A 22,775-nucleotide genomic window follows, 5' to 3' on the forward strand; every position below is an offset into this window, starting at 1 on the left:
TCTCTGTAGGATCCAGTACTTGTGTGAACCTTCCATTACACAAACCATACCTCCAATGCATAAACACACCCAGAACAGGGAGAGCAACACCTAATACACGAAAAAGTTGCTATAAACTGGGAAGGTGATCAAGTCTGGCCACAGAAGGAAAGACTATTTTGGATTAATTGCAGGAAAGAGAAGCTAGGATGGGCTGCTGGCACAAAGGCCCCCCTGGGGCTAGAAGGTAAAGCACTGGGAAAGGCCTCATCCTTTTCTTTCCAGGAAATACAGTCACTTCTCTGTCCCCTGCAACGGGCAACATGGAGAGACTTCTGTCTCCTCCCCAGAGAGAGTCAAGCAGGACAGTCTCCTTTTACTGCCAAAACTTCCCATCCACTCTGGAAAAATGGGCTGGGAAGAGCTGCTCATTGAGCTGTGTGGAGGTGACATAACATCATCAGACAAATTCCAATGACCACATTTTGCTCCTCCTTCAACCTGAGGGAGGTCTGAAACACCTGGATATATCATCACCTGTGAGATGATCATCTTGATTTTCAAAAATTACTTGCAAGCAGGGAAAAGGGGCTCAACACAACAGAGAGGCCAAGGGACACAAAGGAAAACCAGGTTATGTTACTAGGGATTTTGTGGGATCTGGCCCACGAGGTGTCAGTCTGCAGGTCTGGTCACAATGAGCATAAATGTCCTCTGACAGCTGCTCCTGTTTATGCCAGAATTTAAGGCACGAGCGAAGGAGGCTGTGGGGGTGGTCTGGGCTTCCAGACAGGATCTGTCCGCTGGGCCCTCAAGCATCTCCCAAATGGTGGAGGTCACTGGAGAGCCGTGTAGGAGTGACCTGCTGGCAGCCTGAGCACTGGGACCTGCTTTTGAGGAACAGCACAAAATCCAGGCTTGCCTTTTGAACAGAACTGCATGTACAGAAACGCAGGAAACAGAGACAGAAAGGACAGGGTCTACCAGAAAACAACCACCAGTGATCTTCCGACCTCCAGCAAATGTCACTGAATTGCCATAGTAACAAACTGCAACACCCCCAGGAATGAAAGCAGGCAGAGCAGTTGAACTGGCTTGTTGTAGTGGAACATGTGTTGTAGTTTTCCCATGTTTGTCTTCCTGCCCATCCCAGAGTAACTGGCTGGTGGCAGGTGAACAGTCTAACAGAGGAACATCACTCATGGCCAGTACTCCCTGTGAGCACAGCCTTTAAACTGCAGCTTGCTTCTGCTCCTCAAAACAGGTGTCACCAAGGAAACAAAACAGGGCAAACCTCATGTCAGGAACCTGCTCTGACAGCCAACCTGACTGACACCCTGGAGAGAATTCAAGGCTCCCAAAATCACCTCACTCTGATTCTTCCCACTTTTAACAGCGTTTTATCTGAAGTTCCCAGGAATGGTAAGACTTTTCCCCATAATATCAATTAGCATTGTTCCCCCAGGCTCAGGATGTCTCCCCTGGGAAGAGGAACACTCACTAAGTCCCAAATCACTAAACCAGACATACCTGAATTTAATGCACCAGCTGTACTTTGAGAAACCTTCAGCTTTCAGCAATCCTTCCCCTCCCTCTGTGCATTTGTTTCTGGTTTCTTTCCCAGGGCACAGAGCTGCAATCCCCTGAGCAGCACTCAGGGACTGGGCTGCAAGACCAGAGACTTGCATTTTCTTCCCTTGCCACTCGCCCACTGGTTGCCTCTGGCAAGTCCCTTTCTTTTCATCCTGCTGCTTCCTGCCTGCCTGAAGAATTCCAAACTCCTCTGTGAAGTAATCCAAGGCTCAGCCAGGCAAAAAACTACTACGGACAAGGAGCACTACCTGCTGTAATTGTTAATATTTAATATTGCACAAACAGGTGCTGAAAGGCCACTGATAAAGTGAAATTAGGGAAGTGTCACATTAACATTTGCCAGAGCAACCCAAATTCCACCCTAGGCTGGACCAAGAGGCAGAGCACTGTAAGAAAGAGCTGCAGTGAGCAAGCAGAGCAAAGCCTGAGTGCTTACACAACTCCCAGATGAATTTCATGGGCAACCATAAAACCCAGTCTACCTTTGAGCTCTGCAAGCCAGTTATGTTCTTGTATTTAAGTTCCTCTTTCCTACAGAAAAGAATAATACCAAAATCCAGTAGCCTGAGTATTCCAATCACAGAATCAAAATTACAGAATGGCCTGGGTTGGGAGGGACCTTAAAGCCTATCCAGTTCCACCCCCTGCCATGGGCAGGGACACCTTCCACTAGCCCAGGTTGCTCCAAGCCCTGTCCAACCTGGCCTTGGACACTTCCAGGGATCCAGGGGCAGCCACAGCTTCTCTGGGAAACCTGTGCCAGGGCCTCACCACCTTCACAGGGAACAATTTCTTCCCAATATCCCATCTAACACTGCTCTCTGGCAGTGGGAAGCCATTCCCCCTTGTCCTGTCCCTCCAGGCCCTTGTCCAAAGTCCCTCTCCAGCTCTCTTGGAGCCCTTTAGACACTGGAAGGGACTCTAAGGTCTCTCTGGAGCCCTCTCTTCTCCAGGTGAACACCCCCAGCTCTCCCAGCCTGTCTAGCAGAGTTACAGATCTGCAAACAGTGAATACCACACCCTGGAGATCAGGGCTGTGCTGGTGGGAGCTCGTTCTCCCCTCAACCTGCTGGGGATGTGCCCAGAAACAGGCTGTCAGCACGGAGACCATCCTGGCTTTTCTTCCTAACCCAATGGCAGCTCCCAGGTACAGGCCCTCCACGGGCAGTGCTGAGCCAACACTGGTGCCAGCCCAGCTCTTAGAACTGTGTCCCTGACCTGGGACATGAGCACTGAACACAACCCACCCACCACAACCCATCAAATAAACCCCATCAAACTCAATCCACTCAATAAAACCCATCAAACTCAACCCCCCCAACACAACCCACTAAATACAACCCATCCAACACAATCTACTCAATAAAACCCATCAAACACAACCCATCAAACACAACCCACCCAACACAACCCATCAAATAAACCCAACACAACCCACTCAATAAAACCCATCAAACACAACCCATCAAATAAACCCAACACAACCCACTCAATAAACCCCATCAAACTCAACCCACCCAACACAACCCATCAAACACAACCCACCAAATACAACCTACCCAACACAACCCACCAAATAAACCCCATCAAACACAACCCACTCAATAAAACCCATCAAACTCAACCCACCCAACACAACCCATCAAATAAACCCAACACAACCCACTCAATAAACCCCATCAAACTCAACCCATCCAACACAACCCACCCAAGACAACCCACCAAATACAACTCACCCAACACAACCCACCAAATACAACCCATCAAACTCAACCCACCCAACACAACCCATCAAACTCAACCCACCCAACACAACCCACTGACCACAACCTGCTCCACACCCCAGCACAAAGCAAACACCTGCTCAGGCCAGGGGTGCTGCTGCCCTCAGCTGTGTCCCTGCAGCCACAGGGCCCTGGACCCCCACTTGCCCCTGAGTTTATTCAGTGACCTGCCCGGTTGCCAAGAATTTCCTGTGGTATGTGAGCAGCAGCAGGGAGACTGTTTGTGCAAAGTTTGTAACTCCCCTAAACATGACTGGAATTTCCATGGAGAATGATGGCACAGATCTGGCCTTCCTGAGCAAAACACAGAGGCAGTTCAGCATCTCAGAAAAGACAGTCAGACTCTCCTACAGGAACAGTCAGTGACCTGGATGTCAAACTGACCACCCCTGCCTAGGAAGAAATATCAAATAGACAGTTTTTTTCAAAATCACTCTCCTCTCTTCCTCCTCTCTGCCAGTCAAAGTTGGTAGCAGTCAAAGTCTCTTCATTAACACATTAGCATGGTGGGCTGCATTGTTTTCCTCTCTCTACATGTGGGAATTCTGGTCTTGGACCCTGAGCCAAGGCTAGAAAAGTACCTCCCAAAGCCATGTGGCCATGTCCCCATGAGCACATCCTCTCCTCAATACCACAGAGCTGTGTCACTTCAAGAATGGGTCAAAAAAAATAAAGGGAGTCCCAGAGACACAATCTAAAGACTAAAAACCCCAGAGGCTGAAAATAACCAGCTAAATGCAACAGCTTTTCATCAAAGGAGTCTTCAAAGTGCTTTCCAGCTGGAAAGTCTAAACACCACTGTCTCCTCTTTAAGCAGGCAGCAAACAAACAACTGCTCTCAGCCACATCCCAGCTTGCCCCATGGCTCCCCTCTTTCCAGGAAAAAAAAAGGCCAGGACAGACCTTCCTGCAGCAGCCCCTTCTTACCACAGCTCTTTGAGCCTGAAGGCATGTTACAGCACAGCCTCACCCACCAGGTCAGTAATTCATCCTCCCCACAGCCCAGGCACAGCTCACTCTCACGATCAAACTTTGCCTCCCAATACCAAACAGAGTTGATTGTGCTTGGGGCAAGTCCAGGGAGCACACCACAGGTAACTGTCACCAAAGCTGGCTGGGACCCAGCCCAGGTGCTCTGCACAGGCAGCTGCCGAGCGTCTCCTCACCTGACACACAACACCAACACTTCACCAACACTTTTTAGGTGAGCACTGGTGGCTGTGAGTAACAGCTGGCTCCAAAAAGTCACCATGGAGAAAACCTGAACAGCTTTGCAAACCCTGAACTTCTAGATTTGTGAACTAATGCTAGGGAACCACTGCTGGTCATGGGATTCCTCACCCACAGCAGTTCAGGATGGATGCAATCCAGGCCCCAGAGAGAAGCACATGAGAGAAAACAAGATCTTGCTGTATTCCTCAAACACTGTGAAATTTTGGAAGAGGGCAGCAAACCATGCCTGCAGAGACCATGAATGTAGAGGTTCCCAACGAGATAGAAATAGCAGAGGAAGATTTGAACAATACAGACGTCTGTAATAGGGAGGGTGTAAACTGCCAAACGGGTCACAGAGGAATAGCAGTGGAGCAGCAGGCAAAACAAAAATAGCAGGAAAAGAAAGATAAATAAAAAATTCCTAAAATATATGAGGAGCAAACAGACTGACAAGGAAACAAGAGAGCCATTGATTGGAAAAAGGAGAAGAGATGTGCAGAAACAACCAGGGTAGGCCAGGGATTTAATCCAGCCCCAGAGGGGAAGGAGGAAAAAGGACAGCTGAGCCGTTTCACTGCAGCAGCAAGGAGGGAAGAGGAAGATGACCTGGTCAGGAAATTACAACCATCTGCAGTGAGACACAGCAGCACTGGCAGAGCAGTCTCATGTCCACCCTGTACAGGTGATGTGTCTGGGCTGTCCCTCCAGAGGGGCATGGCTGTGGTGGATCCTCCTTCTCCATCCCACAGCCCACCACTTACTGGCTCCCTGCTCTGGTGGCCTGGTCTTGTCCCCAGCTCTATTATCTAGATGAGACTATTCTGGGATAGCAGTGAGTGCAGCAGGTAAAAAGGGGGGTCAGTAATTCCTGCACTGGAGAGGGGTTCTGCATTGGACAGCCCTGCATGAAGACAGAAGCAGTCTCTGCCCCTCTTACTGCTCCCTGCTTCATCCCCACTGCTCCCAAGAGCAGCTCCTCAGAAGCTGAGACTTCTGCCCAAGCTCTGGCTAAAAGTACAAAAAAAGAAAGGACAAAAAGTACAAAAGTGCAAGCCCAGGATGCACAAAGCCTGGCCCAGAACACAGCATTGCCCATGGTCAAAATTCAGAGCAAGGGAGCCAGGAGATGAGCCTGGAAAGCCTCAGGATAAGTAAAACACCAATGGGCAGCAGAGCACTGACTGAAAAAGAGACACCAAAGGAGGGGCCTGGGAAGTAGTCTCCAACCCCTGCATGGAGTTGGACACTGACAAGGGAAAGGCTCAGGGACAGAGCCCAGCTCCCCCCAGTGAGCGGGTACACTGTGTGTACACACGGTGTTAATGGCTGGTTGCTACTGAGATGTTTCGGCTCAGGGCTGAGTATCTTCATCCCCCACCTGCAGTGAAGTCAGTCCTGCTTCCTTTTGCAGACAGAAAGCCAAGACCCCCCAAAACTAACTTCAGCTCTTCACCTATCACAGAATGGGCTGAAGAAAAAGTTCAGAAAAGGTGGTCTGGTTGTACTTTTTAATTATTATTTCTCTTAATCTAACATTTTGGTACCCACCCAGGGTAAGCTTGGTGCTACCAAGCTGCCCTCTATAACCACCAAGGTTGGTAACTTACCTTTCTAATGGAAATTGTGGCTCCCAGCTAACATGACCATAGCAAAACCTAGGTGGGCACAGACCTCAGCAGGTCTCTGGTCTGACCTCCTGCTCAAAGCTGGGTCTGCTCCAAGCTCAGTCCTGGTTACTTGGGATTTTTTCCAGGCTGGTCATGTGAAAGCCCAAGGAGGCAGGACACAGCCCCTCTGGACAGCCTGCTCCACAGCATGGGGGATGGCTTCTCCTTCAACACAGCCTCAACCTCTCTTCTTTTCACTTCATGCCCATCATCTCTCAGTTCTCCTGTTACTGGGAACTGCCCGGCTCCATCCTCCCCATCACCCCTCACAGGGACCGCGAGTCTGCCCCCAGCTCCCCTCGCTGCCACCTCTTCCCCGCTGCCTCGGTCCCCTCAGCACTGGGCCAGCTCTGATTGTCCTTCTCCGGGGCTGGCACAGCCCCCCAGAACTGTAGCTATAGGGTTTAAAAATCCTACAAGGCTTGACGCCACTGGAGAGGCTGGCAGTGCCCTGCCCCTGCCCCGGGGGCCGAGGCAGCAGGAGCTCTGCTCACGGTCCCCTCACAGCACCCACCGGGCGGCTCCCGGGGCACCGCGCTGCCCTCACGGCGGAGGAACGACGACAACCGCCTGGGCTGCGGAGCCGCGAGGGGCGGCCGTGCCCGAGACCCGCCGTGCCCTGAGGGGTTCTGAGGCGTGAGGGGCGGCCGTGCCCGGGACCCGCCGTGCCCTGAGGGGCTCCGAGCCGTGAGGGGCGGCCGTGCCCGGGACCCGCCGTGCCCGCCGCCTCCCGCCGCCTCCCGCCGCCGCCATCTCCGCGGCGGGGCCGCCCCCTGCCGGCCGCCTGCGGGACGGCCCCGCCACCGCCCCGGCCCCGCGGGGTCTCGGCCCCGCCAGCCCGCGGCCCCCTCACGCCCCGCTGTACTTACTGCCTTGTGAGGCTCCTTCCCCTGAGGCAGCTTCGGTGTCTGCAAAGAGAAAGAGCTGCGCTTAGATCCGCCGGCCGCGCTGCCCCGGGCCCGAGCGCTCCCTCGCTCGCTCCCTCGCTCCGCTCCGGCCGCGGCTCTGCCCCTCATGGCGGCCCTGGCGGCACGGAGCGGGCGGTGAGGGCTCACCGGGGCTGCGGGGCCGGACCCTGCCAACAAGAGCTCGGTGTTAAACCGCAGCTGCCCGCGGCCAGAGAATCACACACTGGTTTGGGCTGGAAGGGGACCTTGAAGACCATCTCGGTCCAACCCCTGCCATGGCAGTGATCCCTTCCACTAGACCAGCTGCTCCAAGCCCCGTCCAACCTGGTCCTTCGGAAGAGCCTCATAACCCGGGGCTCCTATTCCCCAGGCTGTCACTGGGACCTGGGGTCGACATGGGATGGCTGAAGGGACATCCCTACCCTGGCCCTCCTCTGAGGGGCTTCAGGGAGCCCCGAGAGGGCTGTGGGGAGGTGTGGGGTGAGGGGCTGCCCGCTCCCCCTGCCCATCCCTCCTGCCCCAGCCCGGCTCCTGCTGTGCCCTGGCTGAGGGGCCCTGGATGGGGTGTGTAGGGCCTGGACAGACACATCCCAACAGCCCCACTGTCATTAAAGGAGTTCATGAGGATCAGCTTCCTAATTTCTGCTGAAGGGTTATTGAAATCCCTCATGTCACTCCAATTAGAGTCACAGGCTGTCTTGGGTAGGAAAGGACCTTAAAGATGATTTAATTCCACCCCCTGCCATGGGCAGGGACACCTTCCACTAGCCCAGGTTGCTCCAAGCCCCGTCCAACCTGGCCTTGGACACTTCCAGGGATGGGGCAGCCACAGCTTCTCTGGGAAACTTGTGCTGGGGCCTCACCACCCTCACAGGGAAGGATTCCTTCCCAATATCCCATCTATCCCTGCCCTCTGGCAGTGAGAAGCCATTCTCCTTGTGCTGTCCCTCCATCCCTTGTCCAAAGTCCCTCTCCAGCTCTCCTGAAGCCCCTTTAGGCACTGGAAGGGACTCTAAGGTCTCTCTGGAGCCTTCTCTTCTCCAGGTGAACCTCCCCAGCTCTCCCAGCCTGGCTCCAGAGCAGAGGGGCTCCAGCCATCAGAGCATCTCTGTGGCCTCCTCTGGACTTGTTTCAACAGGCAATTTCTGGGCAAGAGCTGTCAACGAGGAAAGCCAGCAGTGAACAGTGCAGCCAGCTCAGCCTCCCCTCCCCAGCCATGGCAAAGCCACTACAGGATACGGGCCATGAGATTCCCCCCAGGGCGATTCTGTCCTGGTCTTACTGAAGACAGATGTGGAAAGATGGGAGAAAAAGCTCCCTCCGCTGTGGCTGGGACTGGAAGAAGCACAGAGCATAGATCATGTTCAAGCCCTAAATGAATGCAATGGGCAAAGCTATAAGCTGGAAAACAAAACCCAAAGTTACAAGTCAAGGATCATAAACAATTAGGATTTCCAAGCCATTTTGAAGTGTTTCATATTCATCCTAAATTGCGTATACTGTATGTCACATTATCTAATAACATAACTACGTTGCAAAATATTCCATATGTCTCTTGGAATCATGCTTGTGCTCCTCTGGAAACCACAGCTGCAGAATGGCACAGCATTTTTGAATTTAAAATTCGCAACCTTAAGTAATGAACACTGTTTGCATTTAATTTCCCTATTTCTTAAAATTAATAAAAACAAATGATTGTGGGTTTGTGAATTTGTACATTTCTACTTGATTAACCTGCCTGATTAGATCATTTTTCTAGGCAACGATATTAATTTGGCACAATTTCATAAACTGAGGGGCCAGATCAGAAATCCTCAGTATCAGATGCAGAACCTTGACAGCAAAGCCCTGGATTTTTTCACAGCTGCTACTTGTATGAATTCCCACCTATCACTCAAGGAAAAGCAGCTATGGCACAATGGATTTCTGCAAAATGCTGTCCTGGCATTCACAAGCAACAGCATAAATACACCATAAAAAATATGCACTATTCACATAGCTTTAAAAAGTACTTTAGTCAAATTCAACAAGAATCAGGCAACACACAAAGGTTTAAGGAGCAGCTGTTTCTGAACTGCGCTAATAAATGTTGTTACTCTTAGTCATAAGACAGAACAAAGTCTTCCTGAATTAAAAAATGCCAAACTAAAAATCCCCTAACAGCCCGCTCTGCATCACCTTTGGGCTGAGACCAAGTAATTACAGCTCTGAGACAAAAGACCAATTTCTGAGAAGTTGTAAAAGTAAGAGCAGGGAGGTGGGCAGAGGAGCTGCAAAATAGGCAAGTTAACTCCTATGTCCCAAGAAAATGTCTCCATCTCATGTGAATATCTGCTGCAGACTGGGAAATGTGCACAGGAAAAAATGGATCTTGGGATGCAGAGCACCGGGCAAAGGATGTCCTCAAAATCCTCAGATTTTTCAGTAGCAGATAAGCAAACAAGTGAACCCCAACTGTCTACAGCTCAGGAACAACCTTTCTACTCAGGGATGGTTATTTCGCTATGAATTTTCTACTTCTCACCTCAAAATCCGCTCAGTGACAGAACTGCTCTAACTCAGACTCCAAAAATGTGCGCTTTGGAAAAAAGCGTTTTTCCATATTCACCATCTGAATGAGTCATCTTCCTTTTCATATTTTTTTGCATTGAGCTGAACCCATTCTTGGAAAACATTAATCTGAAACTCTCAAAGCTTTGAGAAGCTTTTTAACAATTGGTGAAACTAGAAGCTTGGCCTGAAGAACCCAGTCCCAGTGTGGTGTGTTCAGCGTCTGTTCTGGTGAGGGCAGCTCAGCTGTGGGCTGGCACAGCCACGCGGGGAGGACACTGGGAGCTGATGGGTTTGGAGGGGGGCAGTGCAATAACTAAATAATGTAAATAAATAATAATGGAAAACAACTTGAGCAAAATCATCATTCAGCCCAGAAAGGCTTATCTGGAAGCAGAGAACTTCCACCAATTCTTGGGCCAGAGGCGAGATATCCTGCGAGGGTTAAACTTGAGCCTTGCTATTTTCTTTCTTTGCTTTCTGAAGAATTCTCCTTTGGGTAAAAATCTCCCTTGCTTGGCCTCAGCCCAGAAGTTTATAAATTTACTGTTTGAAAGTCTAATAAAGCAATTTCAGCCATTTTTTTTGACTTATCTAAAAGTGAAATAATTTTCCTGACTCAAAACATGCGGATGTTTTGCTGCTCATGTTGCTCAAACACGACCCAACCGTACAAAGCAGAACTTTCTAGCTGACTAACTCCTGAAGGCAATCCAAACCTTTTAATGACTTGAAAAACCCCACACAGCTAAAATAAAAGCACTGTAAGCAAAACATTTTTAAGCCCTGGGTTGCGTGTAGGCGAAGCGGTAACATTTGGGACAGAGCCTTCCATCAGCACCAGGAATGTGCAGCCCCTCTGCTCCAGCTGAACTCCGGCAGCTCGGCAGGAGGAAGGAGCTGTGATCCTGCAGGGATCAGCTCACAAAGGAGCCTTTCAGCTCCACAACATAACTTTTTTTGTTGGGTTTCTTTTTTATTTTATTGGTGTGTTTTGGGGAGGCAAAAGGGGAAGGAACATAACCTTTTCCTTTCTTCCGTGATAAAATGTAGTGAGGAAATTTCTTACCTACGTTTCTGGGTCTTTGCAGAGCCCTGACATGGGGATTTCTGTGCTTGCATCTTGGCTTTCAGAGGAAAGCAGAATGGGAGCATCCTAATGTCCCAAACCAGCCCTTTGCACTTGCAAACTGCCAGGAGATCAATTGCTGCCTGAAATTCTCCAGCCAATGGTGAGCACCACAGGGAAAGCTCAATAAACTAAGAAAATGCCCAGTTTTCCAATATAAACTCCCTTGTTCCTGAAGGCAGACAAGGAAGAAATCAGCCTAAAGAACACAGGTGACCTCCAACCAGCCTGTCTGCCATGGAGAGCTAGAGAAGAGGCAAGAGCAGTTATAAAAAAAAATATAGAAAATTCCTCAAAAAAAAGCTCATTACAAAGAAAAACATGATGTTGCCAGTGCAAGACTCTTCATGTGGAACCAAACAGCTCAAAGGATGAGAAGACACATAAGTTCTGCACAGGGTGGACAAGGACAGATAAACTGCACAAACAGAGGGCAACAGACCTTCCCCCCATGCTGGCCATGAGCTGTGAGCCCCAGGCTGCCCTGCCACAGCTCCACACTGGGCACTGCACTCAAAAACCAGCTCAGAAATAATCCAGTTCAAAGCAAGAACTGGAGACCTCCAAAGCTCCCATCCCGGGCCCAGGTGTTGTGTCACTGAGTGGTGACAGTGGTGCAGGAAAGACAGATGTTTTGTTCTGCCCCAAAGGTCCAAACCAGATCAGCTCCAGTTTATCTGTTCCCCCATGGGCTGAACCTTTTGTATCACCTGCTCTGTCCATCTGCAGGATCAACCCAGGGCTTGGTCAAGGCCCCTTAGTGACATGGGAGCCCCAGAAGGAAGCAGAGAACAGAGGACTGTTCAAGGGGAAGGGCTGTATCCTACAGCAAATCCCAAACAGCAGAGATTCCTGCTGGAATGCCCAAAAAGCCCTGGAAGGAAGCACCTAAAGAGAAGAAAGAGGGGCCTACGTTTGCTCTCCCTCTCTGATGCTGAGCTGGTGCATTTCCCAGGATCAGTCCAACCTTTGGGAAAGGCAGATGTTCGGGGACTGATGGGTGGCTCAGACCTCAGGGAAGCCACGGATGACACTCAGAAAATCCATCCTGCAAAGAGGGAATGCCAGGTCCTGCCAGTGCAGCACAGCTCCTCCCTTGCCCAGGAAAAAGAAATGACTGCAGGATTGAGGATCGGAGTTTCTGGCAGCTGATTAACTGCACTTAATGGGCCAAGGGAGCTCACATTCCAGTGCTTCGAGGAAAGCAGCCCTGGGAGAGCTGGACTGCCAGTGCTTTATCCAAGGCTGGAGATCCACAGTGAAAACCTGCAGCGTGCAGAGTGACACCCCCAGTGCAGTGTCACCACCACGTTATCCCACCTGCGTCACCATGGGGCAGCACCAGCCTCTGCTCCTCCATGAAGTGGGGCAATAAAAGCATCTTTCACAAAAATTCCTGTCCCTCCTGCAGTCCTACACTATTCCAGCACTATTCCTGGCACAGTCCATGTACAGCTCTCACTGGGCAATATCACAAAGGGCTTTCCTCCAGAGAACTCTTCCTTCTTTTTCCTGCCCTTCCTTTACATGTCCATTCTCTGGCAGGTTATTCCTCTGCAGACAGGTCACACACTGTCCCACTGCTTTACCTGCAGCTCAGGATCTGTTCCTGGGAAAATCCCACTTCCAGAGCTGCAGCATGTTTGCAGTTTGAGTTCTTGCTGCAGAGTGCATATGAATAAATACCTCACTTGGATTCTTATTGTCTTAAGGCAATGCAAATACACTTTAAATGTTACTGCTACATGCATCTATTTACACCAACATAAAACATTTTCTAAGTATCATAAGTATATATAAATTCTGTTTCTCCACCACTGATGTGAAAATTACTGATAGATTTCCACCTTCAAAATTTTGAAAATTTCCCTCTTCTACAGCTACACATGACAAAGGCTTTGGGAGCAAAGTCATGTCTCCACTGAGTTCATGTCAAAACCATGGATATCAATTGTACAGGTTGATGCATCCAGATAATTTAATATATAGCTTAATTTCATTATCAAATATAAATAAATATAAGTCAATTGGATCACACACTAGGAGGTGATCTCATACTAACAGAGCTCCTAAAATTCCACCCAAATTAAAGATCCCATAGTGTGTGGGGAAGAGAAGTAAAATAAAAGCCATCCTTGTCCCAAATTTAAATACTGCAATTATTACTGCAGAATTATTGCAATGCTGTGATGTAATGCTAAAGCATATCCCTATTATTTTAGGGATTTTTTTCCTTAATCTGCAGAGTGAAGCTACTTAGTAGTTACATTTAAAGGACTTTCAGGAATTTTGTTGGTATTTAGAAAAGAAATACCAGCACTGGAAAACAATTCAGTGTGTATCTAAGGGTACTGAGGCAGCTCTGTGATATTAAACAGCACATGAGGAACATGCAGTTAAGGGACCTGTGAGAGATTGTGACAAGCTCTGAGCAATTAAGGAACACACGTTCCCTTCTCAGCTGGGCATGTGCTGACTTCTGAGAGTTTATGCATTTTAAATCTAATATTGCATTAGCCTTGATTATCCCTGGATTTTCAAACTTTTCACTGGGAGTTCTCTTTATGCTCCTTTAGACATTCCAGCAGTACTAACATTGCTGGTTAAAACAGAGGAGCTAAAGCAGATGCTCCTGCCAGGCTGACACACAGACTTCAGTGCTCACCTCAGGGGACAGAAAATAAACCCACTGGAAAGTTCAGGAGCTGCTTTTCAGTCCCTGTTGTTCTGGTATTTCAGATATGCAATTCTCCAAATCCTGCAAACTTGTACAAACCACCACAAACTTTCACATTTCTGCAATTAAGCGACATCGGATTGTCCAGTCTTACAGAAAATTCAAATAAAGCCATTCCTGACTAAGCACGAGACATTTCAGCCACACAGTGCACTGGGGAAGTGACCTCAGCTGACAGCAGGGGCACGGGGGGAGCTCAGGGAGCATTTTGGTTTCAACATAAAAATACAGCAGCATATCTGACTTTTTATCCTCCCATCCTGACTTATCAGGGATGGCTGAAACACCCAGCGGGGCAGGAGCACGGAGCAGGAGCACGGAGCACCTCGGGGAGATGCCACCACACTCAGTGTGTGGAACCTGCCAGGACAACCTTCCTGATCTGCAGCTCCCCCAGCACACAGAGATGTCCCCAAGAGCCCTGTGCAGGAAACACTGCACCAAACACTGCAGCTGCTCCTGACCTTGGAAGAAATGTCACTGGAGTAGAGAGACACAAAGCTGAGACAACCCCAAAGTTTATCCTCTCAATGGGCCACCCAAAGAAGCTTTACTGGTGACCAGGGAAGCAGCAGAGAAACCTTCAAGACCTTCCTGAAAATAGACATAAAATCACAGAATCTCCTGAGCTGGAAGGGACCCACCAGGACCATCCAGCCCAGCTCCTGGCCCTGCACAGACACCCCAACAGTCCCACCCTGTCCCTCAGAGCCTTAACCAAACCCTCCTGGAGCTCTGGCAGCCTTGGCGCTGTGCCCACTGCCCTGGGGAGCCTGGGCAGTGCCAACCACCCTCTGGGGGAAGAACCTTTTCCTGAGATCCAACCTAACCCTGCCCTGACACAGTTTCATAGTCCCTGAACCTGCGTGTCACCCCAGGATTCCCAGAGATCTGAGCAGCAGTGAGATACCTCTGTGTGCTCGCACGTGGGTCTGGAAACAGTTGTAATACTTGTATTTCTTCCCACATATTCCACACTCATAAGACCCTGAAAAACAAGAAAGAGAAGAAATACATCACCACATTAGATCAGGAAAAACAGCCTCCCCACACACTGATCCATATGCTGAGGGCAAAAGAATGCAGTTTGCAGCAAAGTCATTCTTGGAAGGTTCATGGAGATAAATGCAGGAAATCACTATCCCAGACTCTATTCTTTTTTCAGCCTTATTTAAGATTCCTTGGCATATTACCCTGAACTTACATTTTCAGAATATCTTTTCAACTTTGCTAACGTGAAAGTGCCACTCTCAAAATAGCCTGACTTATAATTTTATAATAATGACTAATGTTTCCTATGGACAGAAATAACCTTGAATTACTTTTCAGTAAGTTCCTACTAGCTGGGAAAAAAAGCTTTTCAACTGAAAAAAGAAAGCAATATGTTATCTTGAGGCAAGGAGTTTTCAAAATTTCTCAAGAAATGCACAATGTACAAATTTCCCAAGAAACCCACAGAGATTTGGTAAATATCCACCCAGAGGAAGCCAAATAGATACAAATAGAACTTTTGCCCTTTTTAAGGAAAAGCACATGACCACAGTAGTCTCTCTTCTCAATTTGTGTCTCTAATTCCAGAAAACACACATCTGCAAACAGTCATTTGAAATGAACCCAGAGGAGCAGAGCTGGGAGAACCATTTGTAATGATGAAATTATGCCATGGATTTAGGTTCTTCTGTTTATGGAACAGGCAGACAGAAATTTCCTCAGATTTGTTATTTCAGTAGATTCAACCTCTTTTTTCCCCACTCCACTTCAGTGGACAGGCTATAAATTCACCTCCCAAGCTCTCATTTGCACAATGCATTGCTTTTCTTAGCTGTCCCCCAGCAGCTACTGAACTGGGATCCCCCCAGTGCTCTTCAGGAGGGCAAGAGCAGCACTTACTGAAGAGGAGGTGGGAGAAAAAAGGGCTGAATGTGGTTTGGTGTGAACACAGTGTTTCATTTCCATGGATGCTTCCTCACACAACCTTGAAATGATCTTTTCCTGACCATGCCAGACAGTAAAACTCAGGGATGAGCCATGAACATTTGTTAATGTTCACACACATATCCAAATAAACATTCCCAACCAGCATCTCACAGCAGAACTTACCTGGTGCTACTCAAAGTGAGCTCTTGCCAGGAACAAAACCAAGGTGTTATTTGAACATGTTATACCCATGGTCCCTTTTCCCCTTCCCATGTCCTATTCTACAGCTTGGGAAGAAAACAACCCTCCTTTCAGTCTGTAACAGCCCTGAATTCCCTGTCCTTCATTGCTGGCATCACTCAGGAATGTCTTGTGAGCTTGGGAGGCTGCTTTGTCCCTGATGCTGGAAGAGGCCATTTGCCACAGTCGGATGCACCAGAGCACACATCTGAGAAAATACTCAGATCCACTGATAGCACAGGCAGTTCACTGTGTCTGATCTGCTCCAGAGCATTTTTATTATCATAGCTCACTGTATTTTATATCCAGATAGACATATATGGGACAGTCATCACCTGTGGTCACTCCACACAGCCTTTCCCACGTGAAATCCTGGCTATCAGCGAGTTGGCAGCACCTGCCAGCCCTCATTTTCCATGCTCAAGGACTGATTATTTTCATCACCAACCTCCAAAATTCTTTCCTGAAAGCTATTCCAGCTGGAGCCCTGAAGCAGCACAGCCAGCAGACGAGTGCACTCACCCTCACTTGGCCTTACAACCAGGAGCCCTGGGCAAAGCTGAGGGTCAGCTGAACCAACAGAGCAACAGGAGTGATACCCACCCACATCCCAACACAGAGCTGGCTGCACATGGAGCACTGGGAAAACCTCGAACAAGTCCAGAGGAGGCCACTAAGTTGCTCTGGAGCCAGGCTGGGAGAGCTGGGGGGGTTACCTGGAGAAGAGAAGACTCCAGGGAGACCTCAGAGCCCCTTCCAGTGCCTAAAGGGGCTCCAGGAGAGCTGGAGAGAGACTGGGGACAAGGGATGGAGGGACAGGATAAGGGGGAATAGCTTCCCACTGCCAGAGGGCAGGGATAGATGGGATATTGGGAAGGAATTGTTCTCTGTGAGGGTGGTGAGGCCCTGGCCCAGGTTTCCCAGAGAAGCTGTGGCTGCCCCATCCCTGGAAGTGTCCAAGGCCAGGTTGGACAGGGCTTAGAGCAACCTGGGCTAGTGGAAGGTGTCCCTGCCCATGCTCAGGTCCCTTCCAGCCCAAAGCATTCTGTGGTTCTATGAGTCTATGAAAACAGGTCAAACAGAGTGAGGGGCTCCAGGTTGAATTTTTTTCTCTGTTTTTCTTATATTTCCCCTTCCTCTGGATATAGCCTATGGCACATAAATGTGTTTGGTCATGCAGAAGTTCTCCACAAGTATCACCTGTACAGGTAACTGTGCAGTGCCTTCCCTCTCCAATGCAAACCCAAATGGTGCTGCAGCCCTCGGGCAGGGGCTGTGCTGGAAAGCGAGGGCAGGAGAGGGACCATGTGTCCCTTGGCTTTTATGCAGATGCCCTGAAGCACCCAGGTCTCAAGTGCAACTCAGGGAAGGCTGGAGACTTCCTCAAGGGGGACATCTCCACCCCCTCCTACCTGTGGATGGTAGAGCAGTGCCCCAGGAGGCCACTGAGTGTGTGGAGGGTGTGAGGGAGGTGTGTTACAGACCTGAAGTCCCACAGACTCTGAGAGACAACTCAACAGCCACAACTGTGTGCTCAGCACACAGATCATCACAGTAGAGAAAGGAAGGGTGACTTACCACAAAAAAGATGTTATTAGAGTGGAGGAAGGATGAAGTGAAGGAAAAATAAGACATTGCTGTGTGTTAAGGCCTTGCAAAGAACACGCCCGTGTGGCCTCAGGCACCACTGTGGCCAGGGTCTATCTCAGACTTTGTCCACATCAGGATGTGTCATGCAGGTTAAAGCTGGTTGTAGTAGGAGGGGAGATGGGGAAGCTTTTTGGTTAGTTGGTGCCAGGCTTTTCCTGAGCCTCACAGCTGGAATTTGGGCCACACACCCATTGTGTCCAGAGCTTTCCCTTGCTCTCTGATCCCTGGTTAGACTTTCACACCCTTCCATCACATACCGGCTGTGTATCTCAATGCATGGTCAAAAATCCACGTCCCTGAATATCGATTTCGTGTATATCCAACAGGAGAGCCACGTTCCACTGCTTTTCCATCTAAATTGTGCAAAAAGAAATCAGAAAAAAGCCCTTAAAGTGGATGCATTTCCAAAGAATAATGATGGCTGAAGCCTATTAAAAATTTCCAAGCCCCCTCTGTCCCTGAGGCTTGCTAACAAGATATCAGGGGTCACGCAGAATTTCTCGAGGCTTCTGCAGCACTATTTTACTTCACTAGGGAGCATCAAAAGTGCTCCTGAATTCTGTATGCTGAACAGCTCAGCACTGAGAATCAGCACCATGGCAGGAACCCAGCCCGTGCGTGTGAGACTTGAGAGAGAGTCTCAAAGCAGAAGGATTCTCTCTTCACTGTCTCAGAAACATTTCTGATTGAATGCATTACTTGAAAAGTCCTCTCCAAACTGTTTCCTGTAAAGCACAGCCCAGACTGAGAGCTTAAGCAGTCTTGTATGAAACTTCTCCTGATAACTCAGTCCTCCAAAACACACAGACTGACCTGATGGTATTCCCAGCATTAGGAAATGGTCCACATCTGACAAACGCTCTCCTCTCTTTCTCCTGATTTACAGCACAAGTGCCTTTTGCTTTTCCTCTCCTCTCCAGACAGCTCCATGCTGGGACTTCTCTGCCTCTCTGCCCTGACACTCCTGCCCTGAGAAATGTCCATGTGTTGGGGCTCTTCAAATGACCCTGGCCCAGGGCCAGGGCGTGAGGCTTGCAAGAGGAAAGAAGAACAGGAAATATGGCATCTCTGATCTGTGCAGGGCAGGAACACCCCCTGAGACAGGGAGAGCCAGGGGGACCATGGGGGTACAGGTGGGTGCAGGGGAGGAACGGGGGATCCACAGCAGCAGCATCTGCTGCAGACTGGGCCCAGTTAGGACAACCTCTCCAATGGATTTCTCTGCTTGGGATGCCAAAGGGGGAGCCCAAGGGATTGCAAGAACTGTGGAAAAGCAGCTGAAAGGGAAATGGTCCAAACCCACACAGAGCACTGGCTCTTCAGCTGGGGGACTGCGGCCACTGTCACCACCCATCCCACTCCACTGCAGCCACTTCCAGCCACCGCAGGGTTTGGGCTGCCCCAGATGGATGGAAACAGAGTCTGGAGTAGTCCAAAGTGCCAGGAGAGACATGTGAATGTGTAAGCAAACAGGAGGCAGCAGACACAAGGCCTAATGTGATGAAAATACTGCAAGGGAATAACAGCAACTGAGCTGGGAATCCCTGTTATAAATTGCTCCAAGTAACAACTAAAAATATAAATATAGCAGGCTCCTGAGGAGATGTGACTCAGAAAAGAGACATAAATCTTGCAATGTGTATTTCAGCCAACTCCTGAGGCTGAACCCCCAGGAAAGCTGTCACTGGGAGCCACGTGTGCCCTGAGCCTCCAGCACCATGGGCCCAGCTCAGACAACGCATTCCCCCTTGAACCAACTGTCCCCAGCACCCCCTGAGAGGAGACAGTCTGGGGGGCAGCAATTCCACACAGAGGAGAGGGATTCATTCACACACAATTCACCACTTCATCAGGAATTACTGTAAAAAATAACCACTTTCGACACCTCCAATCTCAGCTTCCCCAGTGAAGGCGAATAAAATCCTCCCAAAGCCCTGCCTGTCTGCACAGCAGAAATGATTCACACACAGGGCTCCAGATCACACCACGAGAGAGGCTTCAGGGAGAAAAACTCCTGCAAGTGCAGCAATAGAGAGCACAAAGGCTTTGCTCCAGAGTCAGGAGGCACCAGTGGCATCAGCAGTTCACACCTTCGGGCTGCTCCAGCACAGCAGCTGAAATGGTCCCTGGGGCAGAGGGGACAGGATCCAGGGAGGGGCTTGTCCTGCTCTGCTCTGCCCTGCCCTGGGCGGCCTCCCCTGCAATCTTGGGGCAGTCTGGGGGGACACAACGCAAGGAAGAGCTGAAGCCATTCGAGAGTGTCCAAAGGAGGCAACGAGGATGGCGAAGGGCCTGGATTTGTAGCCGTGGGAGGACACTGAGGGCACTTGGGGTGTTCAGCTGGAGAAGAGGAGACTGAGGGGAGAGCTCATGGCAGTTCCAGCTTCCTGGGCAGGGGCAGAGGAGGGGCAGGCCCTGAGCTCTGCTCTGGAGGGACCAGGGACAGCAGCCAGGGAATGGCCTGGAGCTGTGTCAGGGCAGACTCAGGTTGGATCTCAGGATGAGGTTCTTCCCCCAGAGCGGGCTTGGGCACTGACCAGGCTCCCCAGGGCAGTGGGCACAGCCCCAAGGCTGCCAGAGCTCCAGGAGGGTTTGGATGATCCTCTGGGGCACTGGCTGTGACCCTTGGGCATGGGCCTGTGCAGGGCCAGGAGTTGGACTCTATCATCCTTGTGGGTCCCTTCCAACTCAGCATATTCTGAGGTTCTGTGATGTTTCTTGGGCAAATTACCTCAGTGTCTGCAGTGATGGAAATGGTGCCTGTGTGTGGTTTCTGCAGGGGAATGGAGGGAATCAGACCTGGGAGCCAGTTCAAGGAACCAGAAGGAACTGCTATCTGGGCACACAGAGCACAGGATTTGGTGGCCAAACAGGAAAGTTCTTTAGAGCCACCTCCCCAACAAACAAGAGTTATGTGAGCAGCAGATAAACAGAGGCACTTACAGGGCTCTTCACAGAGGAATTGGCTACCAACTGCCATGGCCTCAGGACCAAGTGGCCTTTAAGGAAACCCAGCACCAGTCAATAAAATAACCAGTATGAAACATGTTTCATTTGAAAAGGCTCTTCCAGACACAAGTTCTCCAGTTATACAGCTTTCAACCACCACTTGTTGACTTGTACATCGATGTGTCCCTCTCCCCATGGTGCCTATACATTGAACCAGCCTGTCCCCAGTGCTCTCCATAGGGACAACATAGAATCAGAGAATATCCTGAGTTGGGAGGGGAGGAGGGACCCACAATGATCATCCAAGTCCAATCCCTGGCCCTGACAGACACCCACTCTGTCCCTCAGAGCCTTGTCCAAACCCTCCTGGAGCTCTGGCAGCCTTGGTGCTGTGCCCACTGCCCTGGGGAGCCTGGTCAGTGCCAACCACCCTCTGGGGGAAGAACCTTTTCCTGAGATCCAACCTGACCCTGCCCTGACACAGCTCCAGCCATCCCTTTGAGTCCTGTCACTGCTCACAGAGATCAGAGCCGCCCCTCATGAGGAACCTGCAGACCCCAGTGAGTCTCCCCTCAGTCTCTTCTCCAGCTGAACAAACCCAGTGACCTCAGCTGCCCCTTGTTGGCTTCCCCTCTAGTCCACCCAGGTCAGCCAACAGCAAAAGCCCCCTCCCCCCTGCAGAGCAATAAAACCAACCTCACCTGGAAACCACCATTCCCAGGGGACACCACTGCAGAGCAGCTGCTGCTGCCCAGCCAGAAGCCGTGGGGAGAAGGGGATCCTACACAGCAAACACCCAACCTGCACATGCTTTCACCAAGGGCTGGTGACCATGGCTGAAGGAGAAGCTCCCACTGCTTCCCATCAGTGGTCATATCTCCACCTCTCCCTCCCAGGGCACCAGGGATGCTTTTCAGGGTTGCCCATGTATTGATCAATCTCTCAAGAGCTGTAGAGGCACAAAAACTCTGCAAATACACGGAACGTTTCCTCCAAACCGTAAGATCTTTAAGTCAGAAATAGTTATGGACTTCTAGGCTTTCCCTAGACATTGTGACCCTGCACAGACAGCAGTGACCTCCCACCCTGCTGTTCTTGGTGGCTGTCCTGGCAGGGAAAGGAGGACAGGAAGAACAATGATGCTCCTGAGACAACCACCAGCTGAGGACACCTCACAGGCTTCTTTCCAGCAGTGTGGACAATGATCAAGCAAAACCCAAGAGAAAATCAAATGCCAGTACCTGTTTTCTCTCCCCCTGCAAGACAAGCCAGCCCCAACAACAACACAGGGGAACTCTAATTAGCTTCATTCTGAGTCCCTCAAAGGAAACATGGCCCAACTGCTCTTCCTTCTTTATATCAGCAACTGCCTTTGGATCTCAGAGACACTGCAGGGAGCAGCTCCAGGTCAGAGCCAACAGAGGCAAGTGCCTTGCCAGGTTCTTGCAGGAAGCCCCTTTCCCTGGGGCAGGAGGAGAGGACAGTCTGATGTTCACAGAAAAAAAGAAAAAGCTTCTCATCACAGCTGGAGGTGGGGTGGGGACAGGAAGCACAGTTTTGGAAGGGGCACACCACAGCCAGACCAAAGCCAAAATTATTCCCATAATGTGACTAGTGATCAGAAAAACAAACAAACAGCAACCTGTAAAACCTTCTTTAGAGCTAAATCTAATTATTTACACAAAGCACCCACATTCTGCAAGGCAGCTTTCCTGAAAACATTTCAGCAGTTTCTCAGACTTTCCTCCCATTTGCTTCATCTCTGTCAAACACAGCACCAGCCCTGGGCCCAGCATGGGCCGGGTGACTGATGGGCAAGTCACTGAACAAGCCAAAAGAAGATAATCAGCTTTTTCTTTCTGATCTTGGCTGAGCCTTTCGGGGTGACCAGATGTGAACACACAGCAGAAGTTACAGGAGATCAGTAATCCTGAGCCAGGGCCCTGAGATGGATGTGCACCTTGGCTCTGGGGCCTCCAGCAGAGCCAAGTGTCCAGGGACAGCTCTCCTGTCCCCACACACAGCCAGGGAACTGGGGGTGCCTGATCCCGTGTCTTACCGAGCGTCTGCTGGTTGCGGACCCCACCTATGACCACGCAGATCTCCGCGGGCACATCTCCCGGCCCATCTTTGATGTTGTTCTTGGAATCTTTGGTGTCATCCTGCCAGATCACCTCTTCAATGTAGTCATCTGGTACCTCTGTTTTCACTTTCACCTCAGTCATCATTCCAGCCTCTTCACTGGGTGAGGACTGAGATGTCATCGAGTCGGAGCCCTCTGCTTTCGGGCTCTGCGGGCTCCTCTTCAAACACTCCCTGAATGGGGGAAAAGAGGAGACAACATGAATCCTCATTGTCAAGTGCTCACTTTCTTGTACCAGGACCTAATGCAAGGTACCTTGGTTTAAACAGGTTATTTAAAATTAGCATGGGTAGGTGTGTGTGTCTGTCACACGT

The 22,775-nt window shown here is 50.1% G+C and overlaps 1 protein-coding gene across 11 annotated transcripts in view; it reads right to left on the reverse strand.

Moving 5' to 3' along the window:
- The window catches only part of ZNF618 (zinc finger protein 618), a 167,249-nt gene that overhangs the window by 56,070 nt on the left and 88,404 nt on the right, over positions 1 to 22,775 (reverse strand). For 8 of the 11 annotated variants that reach the window (XM_027703332.1, XM_027703330.1, XM_027703328.1 and 5 more), the window contains 4 exons: positions 22,378 to 22,634; positions 17,627 to 17,722; positions 14,473 to 14,550; positions 7,108 to 7,146 (listed from right to left, as the gene is read on the reverse strand). In XM_027703332.1, the coding sequence (XP_027559133.1) occupies positions 7,108 to 7,146; positions 14,473 to 14,550; positions 17,627 to 17,722; positions 22,378 to 22,634 (470 nt within the window). The remainder of the gene's footprint in view (positions 1 to 7,107; positions 7,147 to 14,472; positions 14,551 to 17,626; positions 17,723 to 22,377; positions 22,635 to 22,775) is intronic. The other 3 variants (XM_027703336.1, XM_027703331.1, XM_027703334.1) reach the window with 1 other exon arrangement.

The sequence above is a fragment of the Neopelma chrysocephalum genome, unplaced genomic scaffold (assembly GCF_003984885.1).
Source record: "Neopelma chrysocephalum unplaced genomic scaffold, ASM398488v2 Primary Assembly neopelma1_226, whole genome shotgun sequence".
Classification (NCBI taxonomy): domain Eukaryota; kingdom Metazoa; phylum Chordata; class Aves; order Passeriformes; family Pipridae; genus Neopelma; species Neopelma chrysocephalum.